A 21572-nucleotide genomic window follows, 5' to 3' on the forward strand; every position below is an offset into this window, starting at 1 on the left:
ACTTGAAATACATGTAACTTTAAACATGAGAATAGCAGCACTAAAATTTTGCTCAGATGCAGATTTATGAACATGTGACACTATAATAACTCCTAAAACTAAAAAAATAGATAGCCCTTTGAGGACTTGTCTTTATGGTAAAGTTTATTTCTTTATATTCATTAGAATTTCAGTCAATGACTTAAGAGTGCGACACATATATCAGGATGGCTGCCTGGTCGTGCGGTTTGTGCGCTGGACTGTCGTTTGGATTTATTGATCGTTCCGGGTTCAAACGCTGCCCGTTCCCATCCCACGTCGTCGTTTGGACTAGGAAGTAAACTATCTTCAACTCTGAAGGAACATCCAAAACATACAAACGTTACATATTTTAGGTTTAAAAAAAACTTTATAACTTACCAAATTCTGCAGCATCAGGTAGGAACCATGAAAATGAAATTAGAACAAAAAAAAGATGCAGTTAATTTCATAAATACTTTACTACATCATAGAAATTTGAATATTTTTTTGATGTGTAGAAAATATCAAGCATTCTCTTTAGATATTTCAAATAAAATCTACAGTTGTATTTTTCTTAATGGAATTATTTTTTAGCAACATTGATGTGAAATGAAGACAACAGTAAAAAATATTTCTGATATAGAAATAATTAGAAGTTTTTATCATGCAATAAGTGTACCCAGAGTCACTTCCATAATTATTATGAGAGAAAGAAAAAATATGCAAAAGTGCTGGAAGACTGAATACAAAAGAAACAACAATCCTAACTTTTGACTTGACTAAGTGATCTGCACTTGGGCACTATGATACAAATAAAACTAAACTGAAAGACAGCTGATTAAAAAGTTTCAGAATCATAGCAATATGTGATGTGAATACATTAGAATTATCTAAAAATTCAGATAAAAAGAAAAAACAAATATGAGAAAGAGCTTACCATGGGCAGTAACTAGCACTGCTTCTTGAGTTAGCATATTATTTCCCATTGTGTTCATTGTAGAACTTAGTCCAGTATTGAAGGCTATGTTATTGCTTCCTTTACAACAACAAAAAAAATATTTGACCAAATTCCAGTATTATCTTTCATGCAAAATATCTCAGCAAGAATAGTTTTTAAAGTAAGGTAGTATTTATTAAAAAAATAACTTCTGACTTGATTTAAAAGGTAAACTGTTTTATTGTATCCCCTTTAGGTGTGTTTTGAAGGGTCCCAAACAGAAGAGACATGTTCTAATATTGGTAGACAGCTTAGCTTAGTAAAAAAAAAATAGCTCACCTAGCTTTGCACAGATACCCCATGGAGTAAATTTTCTTGAAGAAGCTATGTAGGCCATACCTACAACATTTTTATCAAAGGTACGGTGAGTGAAAAGGTGAGCCAAACAGAAATTTGTGAAATATTTATCATGGCCAAATTGCTGTTGAAAAAAATGCAAATTTTCATGATATAAAAAAATTAATATATCGACATACATTTCAGGGATTAATAAAAAGATAGGTCTACACTTTATTACAGAAATATCTTTTTATTTTTGGTTAAATTCTCAACTATGAATTCATGGTAAAGTAAAAAACAAAAAATACTTAGAATCAATCTATATGAATCAAAATGGGAATGAATCAATGAGTTATATATTTTAAGAAAATCTATTATATTCATCTACAATTTTAATATTGCAAAGAATTTATCAATTAAAATCAATACTCTTAAATCTACCTAAAAACTTTCTTAATCTTTTGAACTTTTGTTGAGCCAGGAAAAATGTGTCTAGATTAATACAAAATCTTTGCCCGGTCATTTCAACCCCAGTCACTTCATCCCCAAATAAATATTTGTCTCTTCGTCCTGTGTCATTGTGCTGATAGGGCGTTGTAAATCAAACTCATTTCATTTAATATACAAATATGTTTATTTACAATGTTTGATGCTATTTTTTGACAGTTGTTATAGTGCTTGCAGTGTTCCCTCTTCTCTCTTTTTTCTTATTGAGAAATCTAAAAATATATGCAAATAAGTAGATATCAATTTTATGTAGGGATGTTATAATTATCGTGCCACATTGCATAAGTAATGATCAAAGTCCAAGGTGTGATGGAAGCAGTGGAAATCTGTTGTGAGACGAGAGCAATTAGAATAGTTATAATTATGCTGCTGATAACTTATCTTCTGACGGCCATCTTATCTTTATCTGTCAATAGCTCTTTCATGAATATGGGCTCGTCAATTTTTACCTTGATATACAGTTTTTTTTATTCTAGTCAATCCTCCACTAGAGCCGATTCATATTACCGATTTGTTTTAATTTCCGTTATAGCATATAAGTTATAAATTGTGACACTGAAGAACACCCAAGGAAGAAATATGCAACACTAGCCAAGAAATTACAAACGATGTACAGCAATATGAATTAATGGATCATCTTCGCTGTACCTACTATCAATAGCCTATCCATCTTATTAATTTTGATTAATACACAAAAACCGTTTATTGTTCATTAACTGTATATCTATAGATGAAACATTTTTTTTTTTATGACATTAAATTCTATTTTATTTAAAGTGTAAAAAAAATGAAAAAAATAAATGTATGAAATATTGTTAATTTCATACTTTTTACAATTATTTTCTGTAGGATAAGAGGATGAAATGACTGCGGTTGAAATGACCAAGGGATGAAATGACGGGGATGAAATGACTGGGAACCTAATAATCCTTTACTAAGAAAACGATGTACCGCAAGTAGCTCCTGATCAGGCCAATAAGACTGGTCCATATTATAATGTTTATTGTTGGAGTGATACTGACTAGGATCTGTGTATTCAGTATGGATTCTCATCTGGAGGAGCATTGAAATACACATATATTAAATTAGGCAGAATCAATCTTATTTTAATAAAATTATAATGCATAATCATCATCATCATCATCAAACTTTGCTTATGTCTGTGTGCGAAATATTTTCATTAAATCTACTTCAGATCTATAGACTCTTGATCTAAGACTAAATTAGTCACTAAAATTCACAGAACTTTTCACGGCTGTGTGATAATTATCTTCACTGAATTTACTGTAGATCTGGACTCTAACTCTATGTCACTAAAATTTGCGGACTTTTCATGGCTGTGTGAGAATTATCTTCACTAGATTCTAGTGATTCTAGTGATTGAGCATAATCTAGAGTCTAGATCTAAGTCACTAAAATTTGCAGACATTTCATGGCTGTGTGAGAATTATCTTCACAAAATCTATCATAAATCTTGATCTAAGTCACTAAAATTTGCAGGCTTTTCACGGCGGTGGGTGAATTATCTGCACTAGATTCTATTGATTTTGCGTGAATCTAGAATCTAGCGTACTTCTAGAGTAATCTAGACATTAGATGTATCGAGATCATTAAATTGACTAAAATTCACAGTTTTCAGGTTAGGTGAGAATTTACAGACTTTCCACGCGAAGTCACTTTTACTGTTACAACAAGGAGATTTTAGATGAGGTCAGACCGGAGAGTGTAGCATACACATTAGGCTGGTAGTTGCTCTAATTATAGACAATAATCACTACAGACTAGATCTAGCGCGATTCAGTCATAACAATCAAAGGAAACAACAATTTCTACGCAACCTTCAGAAAAAAATATTGCCAGGCGAAATGCTCGCTTGAGCCAAGGCCATCTTCGATCACTTCACAAGTGGGTGAAAGACAGTGTAGACGTGTCACTGGTCAGCTCATTAACACACAGCCAGCCCGTAATGTCATGCAATCAGAATGCCTAGTTACACTGTTGTTTTCCCTCCCCCCACTTTTAGCAAGAAATAAGCAAAATTATATTTTAAAACAATATTGGGTACAAGTTTTATTTAGGTGAGTGGACAAAATTTTAGGAGAATTCTGGCAATTTTTAGGAGAATTTTAGGATTTTAGGAGACTTTTTAAAGGAGATTTTAGGAGCGCTACAAACCCTGCTTACTGTTACAAGAAGAATTTAGGTGAGGGAGGGCCCCAAGGGGTGTAGCCTACACATTAGGCTGGTAGTGGTAATTGCTATTATTATAGACAATAGTCATCACACTAAGTCTAGCGTGTCTTCAACAGTAACAATGAAAGGAAACAACAGTTTCTGCAATGCCTTCAGAAAGATTATGCCAGGTGAGATGCTTGCTTGAGCCAAGGCCATCTTCAATCGCGAGGTCAAGCTTTACAAAAGGTTAAAGGCGGTGTAGAAGCATCACTACTGGTCAGCTCATTAACACAGCCAGCTCGTAATGTCATGCGATTAGAATGTTGTTTTTTCCCCCCACATTTTAATCAAGAAATAAGCAAAATTTTATTTTAAAAACATACTGGGTAAAAATTTTAAGAGAATTTTGGAAATTTTTAGGAGAATTTTAGGATACTTTTCATTTTTAGGAGATTTTAGGAGCGTTACGAACCCTATCCTTAGTAAATTTAATAGCAGCAGAGACAAACCTCTTTAATGTGGAATCCTAAATCTTTTATCTGTCGATCTTCATCCCAAACAGTATTTTTAAAGATTGCGTTCACTTTCTGCATGGTCTGAACCTGAAATTATCATTTTATTTCAACTTTATCATAAACAAAACAAAAAAAAAATCAAAAACATTTTGTTATATAAGGGGATATACAAATATTCAATTGAGAGGTAATGATTCCCTAACCTTAGCTTTACAATAATGTCAGGCCCCCTTGAAAGCAAGGTGAAAGCATCCTCAAAACTTCCGTCAAAAATCAAGTTTTTGACTAGAATCTCTGGACATTTTAAGAATTAAGCTCTCATGGGACATTGTAATCTTTTTTTAGACATTTTTCTCACTAGAAAAATAAAATTCAAAAGCCCATATGCAAAAGTGTTGAAAAGCCAAGGTTAATTTTAATCCAGTCTAGCTGAGAATTAAAAACTTATATTAAATAGAGCTTTTGAATTGTTAAGAAGACTAGCAACTAGAAAACTAGTGCAGTGCATACATATTGAGTCTACTATTAGAATCAAGAGAAACTTACAATATAATTAGCTGTTTGATGGGGAAATCCTCCACCAGGCCCCATGAAAAATGTGTAATCTGCTACAGCAATGATGTGACATGTGTTCAAAGTCCATGATGATCTTTTTGACCTGCTTTGTCCTGAAACAATGTGACATCTTTTTGTTATAATGTAAAAAAAAAACAACATAAAAAGAGTTACAAGTGAGTCAACAATCAACAAGTAATGTACCGGTACTTGTTTTCAAGTTTTTTAAATTACTCCAGCACTTAAATAAAAAAAAGGTGTATGATTAAAAAGAGACAGATGTACAATAAAAAAAGACAGGTGTATGATTAAAAAAGAGACAGGTGTACAATAAAAAAAAGACAGGTGTATGATTAAAAAAGAGACAGGTGTACAATAAAAAAAAAAGACAGGTGTATGATTAAAAAAAAGACAGGTGTATGATTAAAAAAGAGAGGTGTACAATAAAATAAAAAAGGTGTATGATTAAAAAAGAGACAGGTGTATGTTGGTGCCCTAATGACATTCAGTAATTGAAATAAAATATACATTGCAAGATGACATTCACACTGAAATTAAAATGGGCACCAGTGTGACTGGTTACATCTGTGAGGGAAACACAAAATGACTTTCAGCTCATTCGAAAAATCTAGCTGATAAAATGTCAAGACTGCCTCATGAAATCTTTTCAAATTTGTTTTTTATCAAGGCTAATTTTTGAATTATAGTGTTATAATGAGACAAATTTAATTTCTAGAAAATGTGCAGAATTTTCATACCCTCTTCATTTTTGTTACGGGTGAATGAATATCTTTCATCTTTGGGTGTCTGTTGATCCAATTTAACATCTGGATCCTCTTCAGGATGTACAGCTCCACAGAAGTTTAGTCTGTTATAAATAAAAGAGCAATTTATAGTTATTCACAATTACTAGATAGTGAGATATGTGCTCTGGACTGTCATCTAGATGATCCCAAGTTTGAACCCTGCCCACTGCCATCCTTAAGGAGGTTTGTGCTAGGTTGTAATCCTCAACTCTGAAGGAAAGTCAGAAAATAAGTTAATCATATTAGTCACCCATTAATAGTTAGATTGTTAGTGATAAGTTTAAACAATTTGAATTTGACTTTTAGTTATTTTGCACCAAACTTATTACTTTACTACTTTATGGAGCAGAGACATGGAGAACCACCTTCCCCACCATGAAAAAAATACAGGTATTCATCAATACCCGCCTGAGGAAGATTCTTATGATCCACTGACTGGACAAGATCTCAAATGAGGAACTGTGCCCATTGAAGCAGATATCCTTCAGAGAGGCTGGAGATAGATAGGTCACACCCTGCGCAAGCCTGCATTCAACATAGCAAGGCAGGCCCAAACCTGGAACCCCCAAGGAAAGATGCCTTGATTTGGAAGCTGATGCCAAGCAGATGGGCAATACCTGAGGACAGTTGGTGTGACTGGCCCAGAACTCAGACACCAGGAAGAGACTGGTTGGTGGCCTATGTAACAGAAGGAACTACAGGCAGAGATGAGATTATTTTACTTTTTTTTGCTATTGTTAAAGTAAAAAAATAATGCTGACAGACAAAAATAATGAAGATGTCATTTTAGATTTGGTAGTATAAAAAACATTTAGTAAGTAACAGTAACAGCATTTAATTAAAGTAAAATAAATGAATAATTTGGTTGTAATTATTATTATTTCTTCAAACTAAAAACATAAAATTATGGTGGGGCTGCATTTAAGGATAATCAGTTCTATTGAACTTTACGCAATGGCCACAGAGGCCTACTTACAAACTATGTTTTGTATCTGACTCAGGAAATGTGTTGTTCCATTTTACATCTGAGTGCCTATATACTATCATGGAGTGATTATCTGAAGGGGGTAAATGCCGCCATGATGGCTGGGGATGGAAAATTGTTTAAAATTATAACAAACAGCAACATAATGATAATCTTTAAATAATTAACATGATAATTTATGTATTCATGAATTATATTGATATACTATGATATAGTGTTTTTATAGTGCCTAGGTCTCATATAACAAGAGGTAGCAATGGGTCAATATATTACTTCTAAAGTGCAGGTATATGAGATTAGAATGTAGCAATGGGTCTATATCTTACTTCTAAAATGTAGGTATATGAGATGACAATGTAGCAATGGGTAAATATATTACTTCTAAAGTGTTGGTATATGAGATTAGAATGTAGCAATGGGTCAATATATTACTTCTAAAGTGCAGGTATATGAGATGACAATGTAGCAATGGGTCTATATCTTACTTCTAAAATGTAGGTATATGAGATGACAATGTAGCAATGGGTCAATATATTACTTCTAAAGTGTAGATATATGAGATTAGAATGTAGCAATGGGTCAATATAATACTTCTAAAGTGTAGGTATATGAGATGACAATGTAGCAATGGGTCCATATCTTACTTCTAAAGTGCAGGTATATGAGATTAGAATGTAGCAATGGGTCAATATATTACTTCTAAAGTGCAGGTATATGAGATTAGAATGTAGCAATGGGTCCATATATTACTTCTAAAGTGTAGGTATATGAGATTAGAATGTAGCAATGGGTCAATATATTACTTCTAGAGTGTTGGTATATGAGATGACAATGTAGCAATGGGTCAATATATTATTTCTAAAGTGTTGGTATATGAGATTAGAATGTAGCAATGGGTCAATATATTACTTCTAAAGTGCAGGTATATGAGATGACAATGTAGCAATGGGTCAATATATTACTTCTAAAGTGTTGGTATATGAGATGACAATGTAGCAATGGGTCAATATATTAATTCTAAAGTGTAGGTATATGAGATGACAATGTAGCAATGGGTCAATATATTACTTCTAAAGTGCAGGTATATGAGATGACAATGTAGCAATGGGTCAATATATTACTTCTAAAGTGTTGGTATATGAGATGACAATGTAGCAATGGGTCAATATATTACTTCTAAAGTGCAGGTATATGAGATGACAATGTAGCAATGGGTCAATATATTACTTCTAAAGTGTAGGTATATGAGATGACAATGTAGCAATGGGTCAATATATTACTTCTAAAGTGTAGGTATATGAGATGACAATGTAGCAATGGGTCAATATATTACTTCTAAAGTGTAGGTATATGAGATGACAATGTAGCAATGGGTCAATATATTACTTCTAAAGTGTTGGTATATGAGATGACAATGTAGCAATGGGTCAATATATTACTTCTAAAGTGTAGGTATATGAGATGACAATGTAGCAATGGGTCAATATATTACTTCTAAAGTGTTGGTATATGAGATGACAATGTAGCAATGGGTCAATATATTACTTCTAAAGTGTAGGTATATGAGATGACAATGTAGCAATGGGTCAATATATTACTTCTAAAGTGTAGGTATATGAGATGACAATGTAGCAATGGGTCAAAATATTACTTCTAAAGTGCAGGTATATGAGATGACAATGTAGCAATGGGTCAATATATTACTTCTAAATTGTTGGTATATGAGATGACAATGTAGCAATGGGTCAATATATTACTTCTAAAGTGCAGGTATATGAGATGACAATGTAGCAATGGGTCAATATATTACTTCTAAAGTGTAGGTATATGAGATGACAATGTAGCAATGGGTCAATATATTACTTCTAAAGTGTAGGTATATGAGATGACAATGTAGCAATGGGTCAATATATTACTTCTAAAGTGTTGGTATATGAGATGACAATGTAGCAATGGGTCAATATATTACTTCTAAAGTGTAGGTATATGAGATGACAATGTAGCAATGGGTCAATATATTACTTCTAAAGTGTTGGTATATGAGATGACAATGTAGCAATGGGTCAATATATTACTTCTAAAGTGTAGGTATATGAGATGACAATGTAGCAATGGGTCAATATATTACTTCTAAAGTGTTGGTATATGAGATGACAATGTAGCAATTGGTCAATATATTACTTCTAAAGTGTTGGTATATGAGATAAGAATGTAGCAATGGGTCAATGTATTACTTCTAAAGTGTTGGTATATGAGATAAGAATGTAGCAATTGGTCAATATATTACTTCTAAAGTGTTGGTATATGAGATAAGAATGTAGCAATGGGTCAATATATTACTTCTAAAGTGCAGGTATATGAGATAAGAATGTAGCAATGGGTCTATATCTTACTTCTAAAGTGTAGGTATCATACTTGTCATAAATGTTCAGTCCCCAAACACCATCCTCCTCATGAGCATCCACCCTCACAGTTTCATCATCTTTAATGAGACATTGGAAAGTTTTATTAAGTCTTAGTATTCCTACATGCAGTAATAATCATTCTTTCCTTAGCATTACAAATACAAGCACTTCTTAATTTTTTACAAAGGTTATATCAACTTACTCTGACTGTTTTGTCTGACTGACTGTCTAGTAAAATGTTTGTACATGTTATTTCTCCCACACCCAATCTCGGATCAGCCTAAAATTTTGCACAATTATTTTTTTTAATGCCAATGAATGACCATAGAATGAGACCTAGAAGAACATGTGCAAAATGTTCCTGAACATTAGTTTATTAAACTAGAGTTTTCCTAGAGTGGCAAATGAGCTAGTAGTAATTCTTTTCAATGATATACATCAACTTTGAAAAGTTTTGGAAAATCATTAGAGACATTTTTGAGATCCATGTTAAGGTTCCACCTACCCAAAAGGTTCCATGAAGGAGTGACTTGAATAGATGGAATGTTAAGTATCCATTTAAAAAAGACAAAGAAATCAACAAATATGCTGTGACAGGTGGGGAAATGTGACGTTTGTTTGGCGCGTTTAATGTCTAGGGGATGATTATTTTTAAAGCTATCACACCCCAACCTGTCAGCATATAAATCGGAAGCAGGCACGCAACGTGACAAGCAATGAAAGAAAGATACAAAGTTAAAATAAAAGAATATTTATTTACATAAATATTTACATATAAGAATAAAAAGGGGGAGGGTTTGCATCTATCTCTAGTGAAAACTATGTTTAATCATCACTCTTGCACTTAATAAGAGAGTATGTCACTTTGTCCTCTGACTTAGCTGGTTGTCCTGTTGATGTTGCAGCTGGCTGTGTCCTGGCTTGAGGTTCTGCAGCTGGAGGTGGCGCTCTAGCGGATAGAGGGACGCCGGGGATTCAGTTCTTGTGGAGTCTGATTCCAAAGTTCTGAGATCTGTAGTGGGCACAGTATGGCGGGTGGCCGGCTACCGTGGGCACAAGTGTACTGCGGGCAGAGCTGATCTGCCATGGGCAGCGTAGTTGACAGGATTTGTGAGTTGCAGAGGGTTTGGCGTAGCTATGACGTCTCACACAGATCTGGGTCTATAGGGACGTTGCACCTAACAAGTTGACAGGTGGGCTGTCGAATAGGCGGGCAAGGCCGATAGCGCCAAGTAGTAGAGTTGAGTAGTGTCGAGTAGACACTGAACAGCAAATAGCAAATAGTTGAGTAGTGTCGAGTAGACACTAAGCGGCAAATAGGCAGATCTCAGTAGGAAAGTGCAGTGCTGAATAGCACTCAGCACATAAATAGGCAGACACCTGAGGGAGGCTGCGGATAAATAAAGACAAGTTAGGACATGTCTCTCATGCATCTTATCGATGCCCTCAACTGAGGTGCATTCCTCAGATTGGTAAAATTGCTTTTGAGCACAAAGGGGAGATGATGACAAATGGGATTTGGAAAATAGATGGCAGATAGTAGCAATATAGAAATGTACATAAAAGGGGAAATAATAATATAACAATGTACATAGAAGGGGAAATAATAATCTCAAATAAACAACACAGGTGGATAGAGAAAGAAGGGGGGGGAGGTGAAATGGGCGGTGGTCAGCGACCAAGACGGTTTGTTTACATACGACAGTCGGTCGAGAACAATGGAGTGCACTTGAATGGGCGATCAAGCGGCGCAACTCTAGCTAGAGTAAAATGACTACAGGGGAGATAATTCCATACAGGGGAGATAACTCATATCTCCTTTCTAAGCGCAGTATTAGTGCGATAGTAAAATCATCAAGGCGATCAGCCGAGACAAAGTAAATAAAATGGATGTACAAATATATACATGGTTGCATCAACGATCAATTGAGCAACGCAGCATTAATAGAGTAATGCAATAAACAAATAAATACATAGGACATGTTTATGTTTTCTACTTACGCCAGTGAGAAATACACAATGCACTAATTAAATATAAATGAACTAAGCAAAATACACATGATAATATCCAATGGAAATAGCACAAAAGTAATTAAGATGGAACTTGTGATTAAGTTCGGCTTACCACCAGGTATTCCTCTAGGAGAAAGGATAAATGAAGTAGTCCAGACTCGATTACTCAGCGACAATGAGAAATAAGAGGGTCTGATTTGATTTGGATCTATTTTATATAGGCCTGGAAAATGTGGGCGGAAACAGGAAATGTCCTAGGCTAAGAATTATCTTACACGTGGGTGAAGTCCGACAAGAGTCGCACCTTGGACCGTCACGAGGCGTGTTGACTCTATTGATCTCCTAGATCAAAGAGAAACGTGGGAGAAGGGGGGGGGGAAAAGATTGGTTTGCATTCCAACCAAGGTGGTGTCAACCGCGACCGTCCTTCAGACATCCGGCGGGTAAGACAAAAGAGATTGTGTGTTTACCTTTCCCCGATCAAGGGCAGATAAATGAAAGGACGCGCCTTAGCTATCTCCAATGTGGTCAACTAAGTCTAGCCTGGAGGGGAAAAGGTGGTGCGGGTGAAGAATTTAGGGGTAGGATGGGGAAATAATTAAAATAAAATAAATAAATACTGAATAATAATAATTAATGCTGTGATAAATTTGAGTGACTCTGACAGCGAGTTTTTGACTTGTCACATATGCTAAAAATGTCAAAAACCTATCTTAATCTTTAAAAATGTATTTCCTAATTATTATTATAGCTTTTATATAGCGCTACTTTCATGCTTATAGCATGCTCAGAGCGCTTTGGTCCAATCTCATTTGTGGACCGGTTTGGGGGGGGGGGGGGGGGGGGGGGTATCTAGGAGTTGGTTTTCCGTGCTGCCTTTAGGCGCTCAGTAAACGCAACTCTGCCCGAGTCGGGTGTCGAATCTCGAGCCCCCTTCTAGGTAGCCAAGACAAGCCAAGTTCGAGCGCACTTAGCCTCTCGACCCAAAGAATGCATCCATCAACAACTCACCTCATTCATTTTCTACCTGACTTCTAGAAAGAAAATGTGTCTGTACTCCAACCTATTTATTTTAACCAAATTGAAAACAAACCTTTGACAGAAACTTTATATCAGTATCTTCTTTTTTTAAAAAATTCAATATAATAATTACTTCATTAATTTAATGAACAATATGCCACTTACATTAATACATAAATTATATATATATTACTTATGGAGTGAATTGGCATTAAGTCACGAGGTGAGAATTTCTTTTAAAATGTATAACATTTTTGTCAATATTTTATTTTAAACTAAACAATTCAAGAGGACTGCACATCTTTCAATTGAAATATTCTAAATACCAACCTGTCAGGTGCCCAGTATAAAAATTGTTTTCATTGATATATAATGGAGACGTTCGTCCATCTCGATAAACAAGTTTGACTGCTAAATCTGAAGATATTACAGGTGAGCCAGGAGTCAATATAAGATTAAAATCCCTGAAAAAGAAAATTTAAGTTTTATAACGAACAATAATACATTTTAAATAATTCTCTTGCTGGCCAAACCAATGGACACCACCAAAAAAGACATGGAAAGATACATTTTTTATTTCTGCAAGTCGGACTAGAGTTACCCCACTTAACTTTTGTGGCGACAAAGAGCACGGCTCAGAAAAAAAGAGAGGGGGGGGGGGGGGGAGAACAAGTAATCTTTATCTTTATACATTCTATATTTGACTACATTTATGTGTGTATTTTTTACACACGTCAATATCTCATGTCATTAAAATAGTTGCATGTTTTTTCTGTAGCTTTGTTTTGATTTTGCCCATTTGTATTGCCCTTTGTTTTCTATCCATGGCCACCGCTTCACATATATTTAACGGAGTCAACAGGTCTTTCAATGTAGTCGAAATTCCTGCATCAGGTAACTGTTTAATTCGTAAAGTCGCATATTTCTGGAAAATGCCAGAGACGAAACTGTTGCTCTCGAACTTCACTGTAAGCTTTGTCTGCAAACATTGGGATAACTATGGCGATGCCCAGTCCGCTGTTCTTACTCACAGAAGCACAGTCATACACTCTGCTCAACAATACAATGCCTACATGAATACTTCCAGCAAATAGTGGGTCGACTAGTACATTTTATTTTTATAAAAAATGCAGGAAATCCACTTTCATCCTTAGATCGACAAAAGATTGTAGGAATGCCACAACTAGAAACTATTAGAAGATAACCAAGAAACATAGGTACTAAGTAATAGAGAAACACTAAATAAATATTAAGCTCTTTCTGTATCTGCAAACTAAAAGACAGAATAATACTAGAAGCCTTATTTTACCGTCCAAATGCAGAGAAAGTAACATCCTTGGTGAATGAAGTTTGGCTGTCAAGACTTCTCTTCTTTCTCACTTTCACATCCACAACTTTCAGTGTCTCAAAGTATTGAAGTTGTTCATGTAGTTCAGCTGTAGATAGAAAACCAAACGTATTTAGTGTTCTAATAAATAACAAGTTGGAGAAATGTATATAATAAGAGAAGTATAATACAGATGGATAATGAAAAGATGACAAACTGCCCTTGAGTACAAAGTAAAAAAAAAATGGCACACATAATATATTTTCTCTTTTGATATTTTTCTACCAGATCCAAGTGGCAAAATGCTAGATCTATATCTATTCTATCTAGTATACATATATATATATATATATATCTAATATATATATATATTTACAGTAGAGATCTAGATATATTTATATCTATAATTAATAAGTTTAAAGTTGGAAATACGTTTTTCTAAACAAATAGACTTTCATTGTTTTAATGCATTCAATTCAATTAATGTATTGTTGAACAACTCAGTCAACTGCTGCTTTGGCCTTTGCTGAATTTATTGAAAGTTTGATCCGTAATTAGATCTAGACTAAAAGGTATTATAATAGATTTAAATTATTTAAGTCATATAGATCTAGATCAGTGGTCTTCAACGGGGGCGATATCGCCCCCTAGGGGGCATTTTCGAGATTTTGGGGGGCGCTGAGAGCCAAAGGGGCGGTAGGGGGGCGCTGGGCACAAAATGGGGCGGTAAGGGGGCGCTGGGCATAAAGGCGGAAAGAAGAAACTAAATGTGCTCTGAAAAAAAAACAAATTTTAAAATTCTTCAACATTAAACTAAATATAGACAAATTATAGTTAACTTGCCTCTAATTAAAGAATAGGAACAGCGTTAGAAATTGAGTTCGGGAATCCCATTTTCTATTTTTAAAATTCTTACAGTTTTGCTATGATTGAAGAGTATTTATTGTCCATGGATTTCGCGCATATAAACGTTTAAGATTTGATAAACAAAGTAGGTAATACGCCTTTTAGATTATAGTTTATTTTATCTACATATGTTAATATATTAATATGTAAATGTTAATTGCAAAAAACATTACAGGTAACATTTAAAAGCATAATTTAACTTTTTAAAAACAAAAAACATTGATAAAATGTTACGAAAACTCACTGGTATGTCATGTAATATTTCCTTGAGATTTAGGGAATTGCCACTAGAAAAATAGTAAGTTCTACTTTGATGGCATTTTCAGATGAGGTTATGAAACCAAGTCGGCTTCACAAACATATAGCGATATCCAAAAATAATTTAAGAATACTCATGAACTATTATTGATTTGTTGATTTGAGGCACATCGGCACAATTTAGGCCATGTCGTGCCTGCAGTCCCTTAAGGACTACTCTCTCTCTAAACAAAAAGGGCCAGATTCTATACAGTCATATAATTAAAATCAAGGTCTATTCGCAGTTAAAATAGTAAAGGTAGTAAAAATTTAAATATTTGGTAAAAATCTAATGTAAATAGTGCATGTTCACAAATTCAGAAATCAGATCTTCGTAGATAGCCCCACTTCCCGAATAAAGCCCAGTACCTTCCCAGGGTCGACATTATTAAATAGTGTTTTTAGATTAGTGGCTCTAAAATATTTCGCCCTGACATCCTGGTATCTGGGGCAATCAACGAGGATATGTTCCACGGTGAGGCGAGAGTCACAGTACTCGCAAAGTGGGGGTCATGAACTATTATAAAAATCTACAATTAAAACAATACTAAAAACCAAAAAACAGCAAAGCAGGATATGTTTTAGTGGCTTCTTAGAAAAATGCATAGCTTTTTAAAAATTCTTATGATATTGTTGAAAAATTGATTAAAACTAAATTTATTTTAAAACATGTGTAACACAAAAAGACTTTTTTTCTGTTAGAGATGAAATATTATTTCAAAATTGTCTCGTTATGTAGCTTATGGGGACATATAGGAAACCATCAGTGGTTGGACGCTACAATGACTTCATAGGTAATATAAAATAAAGAACAAATCTATTCACTATTCACATTGTGAGTTATGATACACAAGAAAAGTTTAGCCCGCAATTTCATTTCTATTTTAATCTAATTATAAAACTGTAAATAAAATACAAACCCATGCCGAAAATAAGCGCATCTTTCAACAGTTTTATGAAACAAATGATGAAAAAGGTGTTAGACGCTTGTTGTAAGCTGAACTTCTCTGGATTTCGAAAGGGGTTTGTTAATGGTTATGGCTCGTTTTTTAAGCTCTTAAATATTTTTTTTTTTTGAGAAACGAGAAGATTCAACGGTTGGCGATGACTTAAAGCAGGCTAAAAAAAAATTGTTTAACATGGTAGGCATCTAACACAAATGAATGAAACGAACCTCCGACTGCTAGGAAAGAGATTGACTTTTATTGATAATAGCATTTTCTCTTTTATCGAGATATTAAATCTATTTTAAAGAGTTTTACAATCTCACATAACTTGTTTGTTGACAAATGAATTACTGCCCAAGGACACCGATATCTATGCAATTCACATAACAATGCTCTATGAAGAAATTAAGATTCACTTCTAAAATTAAAAAAAAAAAATATAAATGACAATTATTAAACATCTGTTACTGACGTTCAAATTGAGTTGCATGAAAAAATAAATTTAAAAAATCATGTCTTCAGTAAAAAAGAATGTAAACATAGGAGGCACACAGTGGCATAGCTAAGGTTGGGGGGGGGGGGGGGGGGGGGGGGGAGGGGGGAAATTTGAAAATCCCCCGGGCCCCCATTTAAGGGGGGGCCCAAATTATTGCTTTTTTAATTAATTAAATTAAATATTACGCAAAATGCAGCGGCCTCCAAAGATGTCAAGCCCCCTGGCCCCCAAACGATGGAAATTCCTAGCTACGCCCCTAGAGGCACAACAGAGATGTGGCTGCATTTAAATGTTTCAGTAAAATTCCAAACTTTGGTCAAAAATGGAATTATGTTTTAGCTATTCCATCAACATACATGGTTAACCTACATTTAGTGCGTAACAAAGTTAATGAATAAGCAAAGAAATAGACTGGATGTAGCAAATAGAGGAGACCTTCGCCTTGCCTTGGCTAATTTAAAGCTTGAAATTTCTAATATTGTCAGACTACAGGAGGCACAAGGTTACCATTAGCTTAATTTCATTTTGTAGTGAATTCAGCACTAATAATATTTATATTAAAAATTAAAATTAAATTTAAAATTAAACCTAAAAACAGTAGGCCCTAATATTAAAAACTTCAAACGGAAACTATTCTTAGGATTTGAAAGAAAGTCTTTACAACTAATTTTTGTGTGTAATCACTGCAAATTATTTGACATAATTTTTGAATAATGATAATATTGGCTGTTTTTGCCTTTAATTCTGAGATTATGGCTGAGTCCAGTGTTTCACATAACTACGCAAACCCATCTGCGACCTACATATTTTCCCAAATTTTATGCAGACAAAGCCTTTGTATGCTGGCTTTTCCTTGAGTATCAAATGTTTGTCTCGCAGTTTTTGTAAGAGCTCTCAAACTGTTTCTCTCAGAGGCTATCTGCTGCCAGAGAATGCTGCCAGGTACTTTCCTCTATGCCAGTGAGAGCGAAATGGCGCCTGAATAAATCTTTATAGCGCTCACGGGGGAGAGGGGCACCTCAAAGTTCGTCAGTCATAGGCCAAGGAGTTCACCACAATCGCCTTTGGCATGCTGTCGTCTCCCAAGCTGGATAAGTGTTATTGACAGCATAAAAATTAATAGATAGATGATATTTTGTTCAAATTTGCCTTCTCACGCTTCTTTATAACTGTTTTTCTTAGAGGGGGGCGCTGGCAGATTTTTTTAAAGAAAAAATTTGAAAAAGGGGGCGGTAGGCCAAAAAAGGTTGAAGACCACTGATCTAGATAGATCAATTAGATCTATAGACTCTTGATCAGTGGTTCCCAAACGTTTAAGTCTCGTAGACCCCTTGCCATGTTTTCTGGTTTTTGGTAGACCCCCTGCTTTTTCAAATACTAATTTCTAACTTTAGTGAGTTGAAGAATGAAAATGTAATTTAAAGCTACAAATTAAGTATTAAGTAATAACTAGTTTTTATTGATAAAATTCAAATTCCCAGGTTTTATCATCTGTTCCTACGGATGTTATGTTTTATATATATTCTATGAAGTAGTCCTTCAAACATTAAATATTAATAAATTAATTAGCCTTAAGTATCATTGTAATAGATCTCACAAAGAGCAATTACTCATATATTTCTTGATCATTCACCTGTCCGCGAAACTGTTTTCACTAAGGGAGAAGGGGCAAATGTGAGTAACTGGTGCCTAAACCAGTAAGCTTCGAGCAGGAAGGGGTCATTAGCCTTGGCTTGCTACCCACCTAGCAGAAGGAAATTGAAAACTCTGCTGTCTTGCAATTATACCCAAACATGGGAAAGCTTTCGCTGGTCAACCCTGAGGAAAAATAAGGAGCCAGCGACCCTTAGGTAGATTGCAGCAAACAACGCGACACCCTGTCAGAGTCTGTGATGCCGCTGATCCCAAACTATATATATGTCGTTTTTAAAGAATTATATAGGAAGCTTTTAATTTTATAACTCATGCCACCGATGTGCCCTCGAACTGAGTTATTGCTTAAAGAATTTCTTTTAAGAATAACAGATGTAGGTTTGTGTAAAACAGTTTTTACAACTACAACAGCTGAGAAAATCATTGCTTTACTTATTGTGTTTTCCCTATTTTGCTAAAGTAAAGAGATATTGTAAGACTCTCACAAACCATCATCTTCTATATTAGATGATGTTGAAGAAAGATTTTGTGGGTGTATTCAGAACTGTATCTTTCAGTATTCAAAAGTTATTCAAATTTGTATCTATTTTGTCAGGGTGACATTGTTTAAGATGATCCTCCAGAGTAATTGGTTTCATACAATCATAAAAAAGGCACTACTCATAGTTAAACTTATATTTGATGTTAAAATGGGTCAGGTTGATGATTTCAAAAGCTTAAATTATCGAACACTTTTTTACCTTTATCTTATCTTATCGAACATATTAAGAACTTATCGAACACACGAGAAGTATGGTGTTTTAAAAGTGTTATAATCTTAAAATTTTGTGAAAAGTATGGTGTTTCAAAAGTGTTATAATCTATATTTTTTTTTATTTATATCATTTTCTTTTTACGCCATGTCAAGAAAGACATATTTTTAGTCATTTTCAAATGGTCCACATCGAAGGAATCTATCACTGATCAGCTCTGCTTAGAAACTGACGGTGCTAAGCCCAGTAACGCATTACCGTAGTACTTATTTAGGTCTAAGCTATTTTGAGACATAAGGCCATTAATAAATTAAATCCAGATATTATTTATTTGAGGGAGAGCCTAATAAGCTTTGGTAGCCAATAGATAATCCCGCCCTCCCCAAGTCATTGCAGGACACAACAGTTTAATTGGTTGACCTAAAAACGAAACATACGGTACGCGGCCCTACGTAACTAGCCGCCGATCTAGCACGCTCAGTGTATGTAACAGCCCAAAAGTCAGTGCTAGATATTTTTCGATCTGGGCGGGGAGGGTGGGGGGGGTGCTGAAAAGCTATGGTAGCTTGCAAGCTGTGTTACCTATAGATGTAGATAAATCCGCCCTCCCTAAACCACCTGGTTAACCAAAAAAAAACAACGTATTTTAGAGCACGCTTAGTATTTGTCACACACACACACACACAAACAACATATCTATATATACTACGTATCTATCATGCCTAGTGTTTGTGACCTAATTAGCGGCTTGACCGTAGGTACTCGACTGATGGCTCCTCCCCCTTTCCCCTCAACATTGTTCTTACTACAACTTGAACAATGTTTTGGGGCTGTGTTGATGGCCTGGTTTACACCTGTGTGTTACGCTATCACTGACCATTTTTTTTTTGTTGTGTGTTAGTCTGGTGGCTGCGTTTGGATTGAGTCTTGAAATTTACATTGTTACTTTGCACTGAAAAAGTGTGAATGTTGGAGAGTGGAAGCGCGGGTAAGGGGGTGTAGGCAGAATAGGAGAGTGGTTAAATGCGTTATTGTTATTATTTTGTGTATTTGTGATGTTTCAAAGGAGTGTCTTTGTAGCGCATTATGAGCTTTATCATACTATATGGCATATATATATATATATAATTTTATAGACTCGGTGCCACACGTCTAGATCGAGAAGCACAAATGACTCTATGTATTTGAGGCTGACGTCACATTCTAATGGTCGATCAATTATTGATGATCTCTGGATACAGTGTCTTGACTGTTTCTCTCCCCCACCCCGACCTTTTTTTTTTTTTACCTGCCCAAGACATTTTTATTTCAAAATACCATATCTGCATTCTATACCCCCCCCCCCCCCCTTGCCCTTTCGTTTAATTAATATCTCTTCACATCAAGCACATGCGCTTGGTATTGGTATTTATAACACATAATTCAGAAGTTAATAGAATGGGGCATCTGAAAAAGAAACAACAACTGAATACATTCCACAACTGAATACATTCCACTGTTACTCACAACTGTCCGCTGTGGACGCCATTAGCATCAAGCTATAATATATAATATATGTGTCATAAAATCAAGCTTTTAAAATGGGTACAATTAGTGCATATTGATGTAAATCTATTTACTTAAAAAAAATATATCACATTTACGGTAAACCACAAATAGCTGATACAAATTGTAACATATGATTAATTTATATCTGTACTTTGCATTACATTATTTTAAAAAATAACAATTAAAAAATATATAATTTAAATATTTTGTCTTCTTTGGGTTATATCCCTTTGATGTTTATTTTTAACATTAAAATGGCGTTCGATATCATACGAAGCTGAGATTGCTTATATAAAAACTGCTATTATCGAAAACCCCCTTTTTAAACCTCAATTTTCATGTTTAGGTAACAAAGGACACTTTCAAATAAATAGTTGTAAATATTTCTCAGCCTAATTAGAAGCGTATTATATAGTTTTTTTGAGCTGAAGCGTCATTAGCATTAAAAAAATACCCTTAACCCGAGACTCACTCCACTCTTCCCAAGAGTTCAAAAAATGTGAAATTTTTATACCAATATTACCAATGCACTTTGAATATAAGTAAAAAAATGATCCTCGGGTGAAAATGAAACAAATTATAACTTAACTATCAAGAAATGGACGATGCACAATAAGAATGGACTAGTTTCTTTATAATCATCGAAATAAAGGAGAATGGGGTGTTCGATAAGTACCTTAAAACGAAGGTGTTCGATAGATGTAAGTTACTCTAGATCTAAATCACTCAACTTCGAGTCTTAATAAAAGAAGCTAGATTTAATCTAGATCTAGATAGATCTAGAACTAGATCTAGACTCTAGAATTTTAGATTTGAGAATCAAAAGAAGTCTAAAATAAAAATTCAAAAGTGACAAAGTCACAAGACAAAGTCTTTTAAATTTAAAAGTCACTCAGTCACTGACTCACCAGCTATGACCGTGATATTGATAAAGGCCAAGCCAATTAATAGACAAAGCTGTATACATCGCATGACCAAAAGTTACATAGATGTCATTCATAACTAGAAATATTATGAACAGAAAATAAAATGCGGTAATAGTTCAGGTACCATAGTGCAGATACCTTTGCCGACCACCATGTTGTTTGTTAAGCATATTTATCTCCCTTACCTATATTGAACTTTCTATAACTTTTTTTAAAGAGAGTTTTTGTTCTTATGCTGTTCACTTATGATTTTTTAAGTGTATTTACTGAAATGAAGGTCTAAATAAAATGTTATTAATAAATTGATGAACTTGTTGTTTCTTCTTTTTTTCTACTTATGAAATTATTAATTAAAAAATATATGTTAACAATTAGATCTATAATTAATATAAAACAAATATGCATGAATTAAATGAAATGAAACACGCATCTAGATATACATGTTATGTTTAATTATTATTAT

At 34.3% G+C, this 21572-nt stretch overlaps 1 protein-coding gene across 2 annotated transcripts; it reads right to left on the minus strand.

Moving 5' to 3' along the window:
- Positions 1-690: 690 nt before the first annotated feature.
- LOC106065881 (ADAM 17-like protease) lies at positions 691-21322 on the minus strand. Of its 2 annotated transcripts, none has more exons than XM_056014713.1 (11): positions 21248-21322; positions 13567-13693; positions 12588-12721; positions 9213-9301; positions 6811-6920; positions 5787-5896; positions 5020-5141; positions 4468-4560; positions 2735-2836; positions 1277-1418; positions 691-1036 (listed from the first exon to the last, which is right to left on the minus strand). In XM_056014713.1, the coding sequence occupies exons 1-11, from the start codon at positions 21261-21263 to the stop codon at positions 891-893; spliced, it is 1191 nt and encodes a 396-aa protein (XP_055870688.1). In that variant the 5' UTR covers positions 21264-21322; the 3' UTR covers positions 691-890. The 2 variants fall into 2 exon arrangements, with proteins under 2 accessions (XP_055870688.1, XP_055870687.1); XM_056014712.1 differs by lacking the exon at positions 21248-21322 and adding an exon at positions 21092-21227 and having other exon boundaries at positions 696-1036.
- Between the last annotated feature and the right edge of the window lie 250 nt (positions 21323-21572).

Source organism: Biomphalaria glabrata, chromosome 16 (assembly GCF_947242115.1).
Source record: "Biomphalaria glabrata chromosome 16, xgBioGlab47.1, whole genome shotgun sequence".
NCBI classification, from domain to species: Eukaryota; Metazoa; Mollusca; class Gastropoda; family Planorbidae; genus Biomphalaria; species Biomphalaria glabrata.

Excerpts from the sequence above, each read along its gene's own strand:
- LOC106065881 (XM_056014712.1), bottom strand. The coding sequence starts at position 21,155 with ATGCGATGTATACAGCTTTGTCTATTAATTGGCTTGGCCTTTATCAAT. Across the intron at positions 1,419-2,734 it reads CTGATCAGGAGCTACTTGCG|CAATTTGGCCATGATAAATA; the intron begins GTACATCGTTTT and ends TTTTTTCAACAG. Across the intron at positions 1,037-1,276 it reads GGGTATCTGTGCAAAGCTAG|GAAGCAATAACATAGCCTTC; the intron begins GTGAGCTATTTT and ends GTTGTTGTAAAG.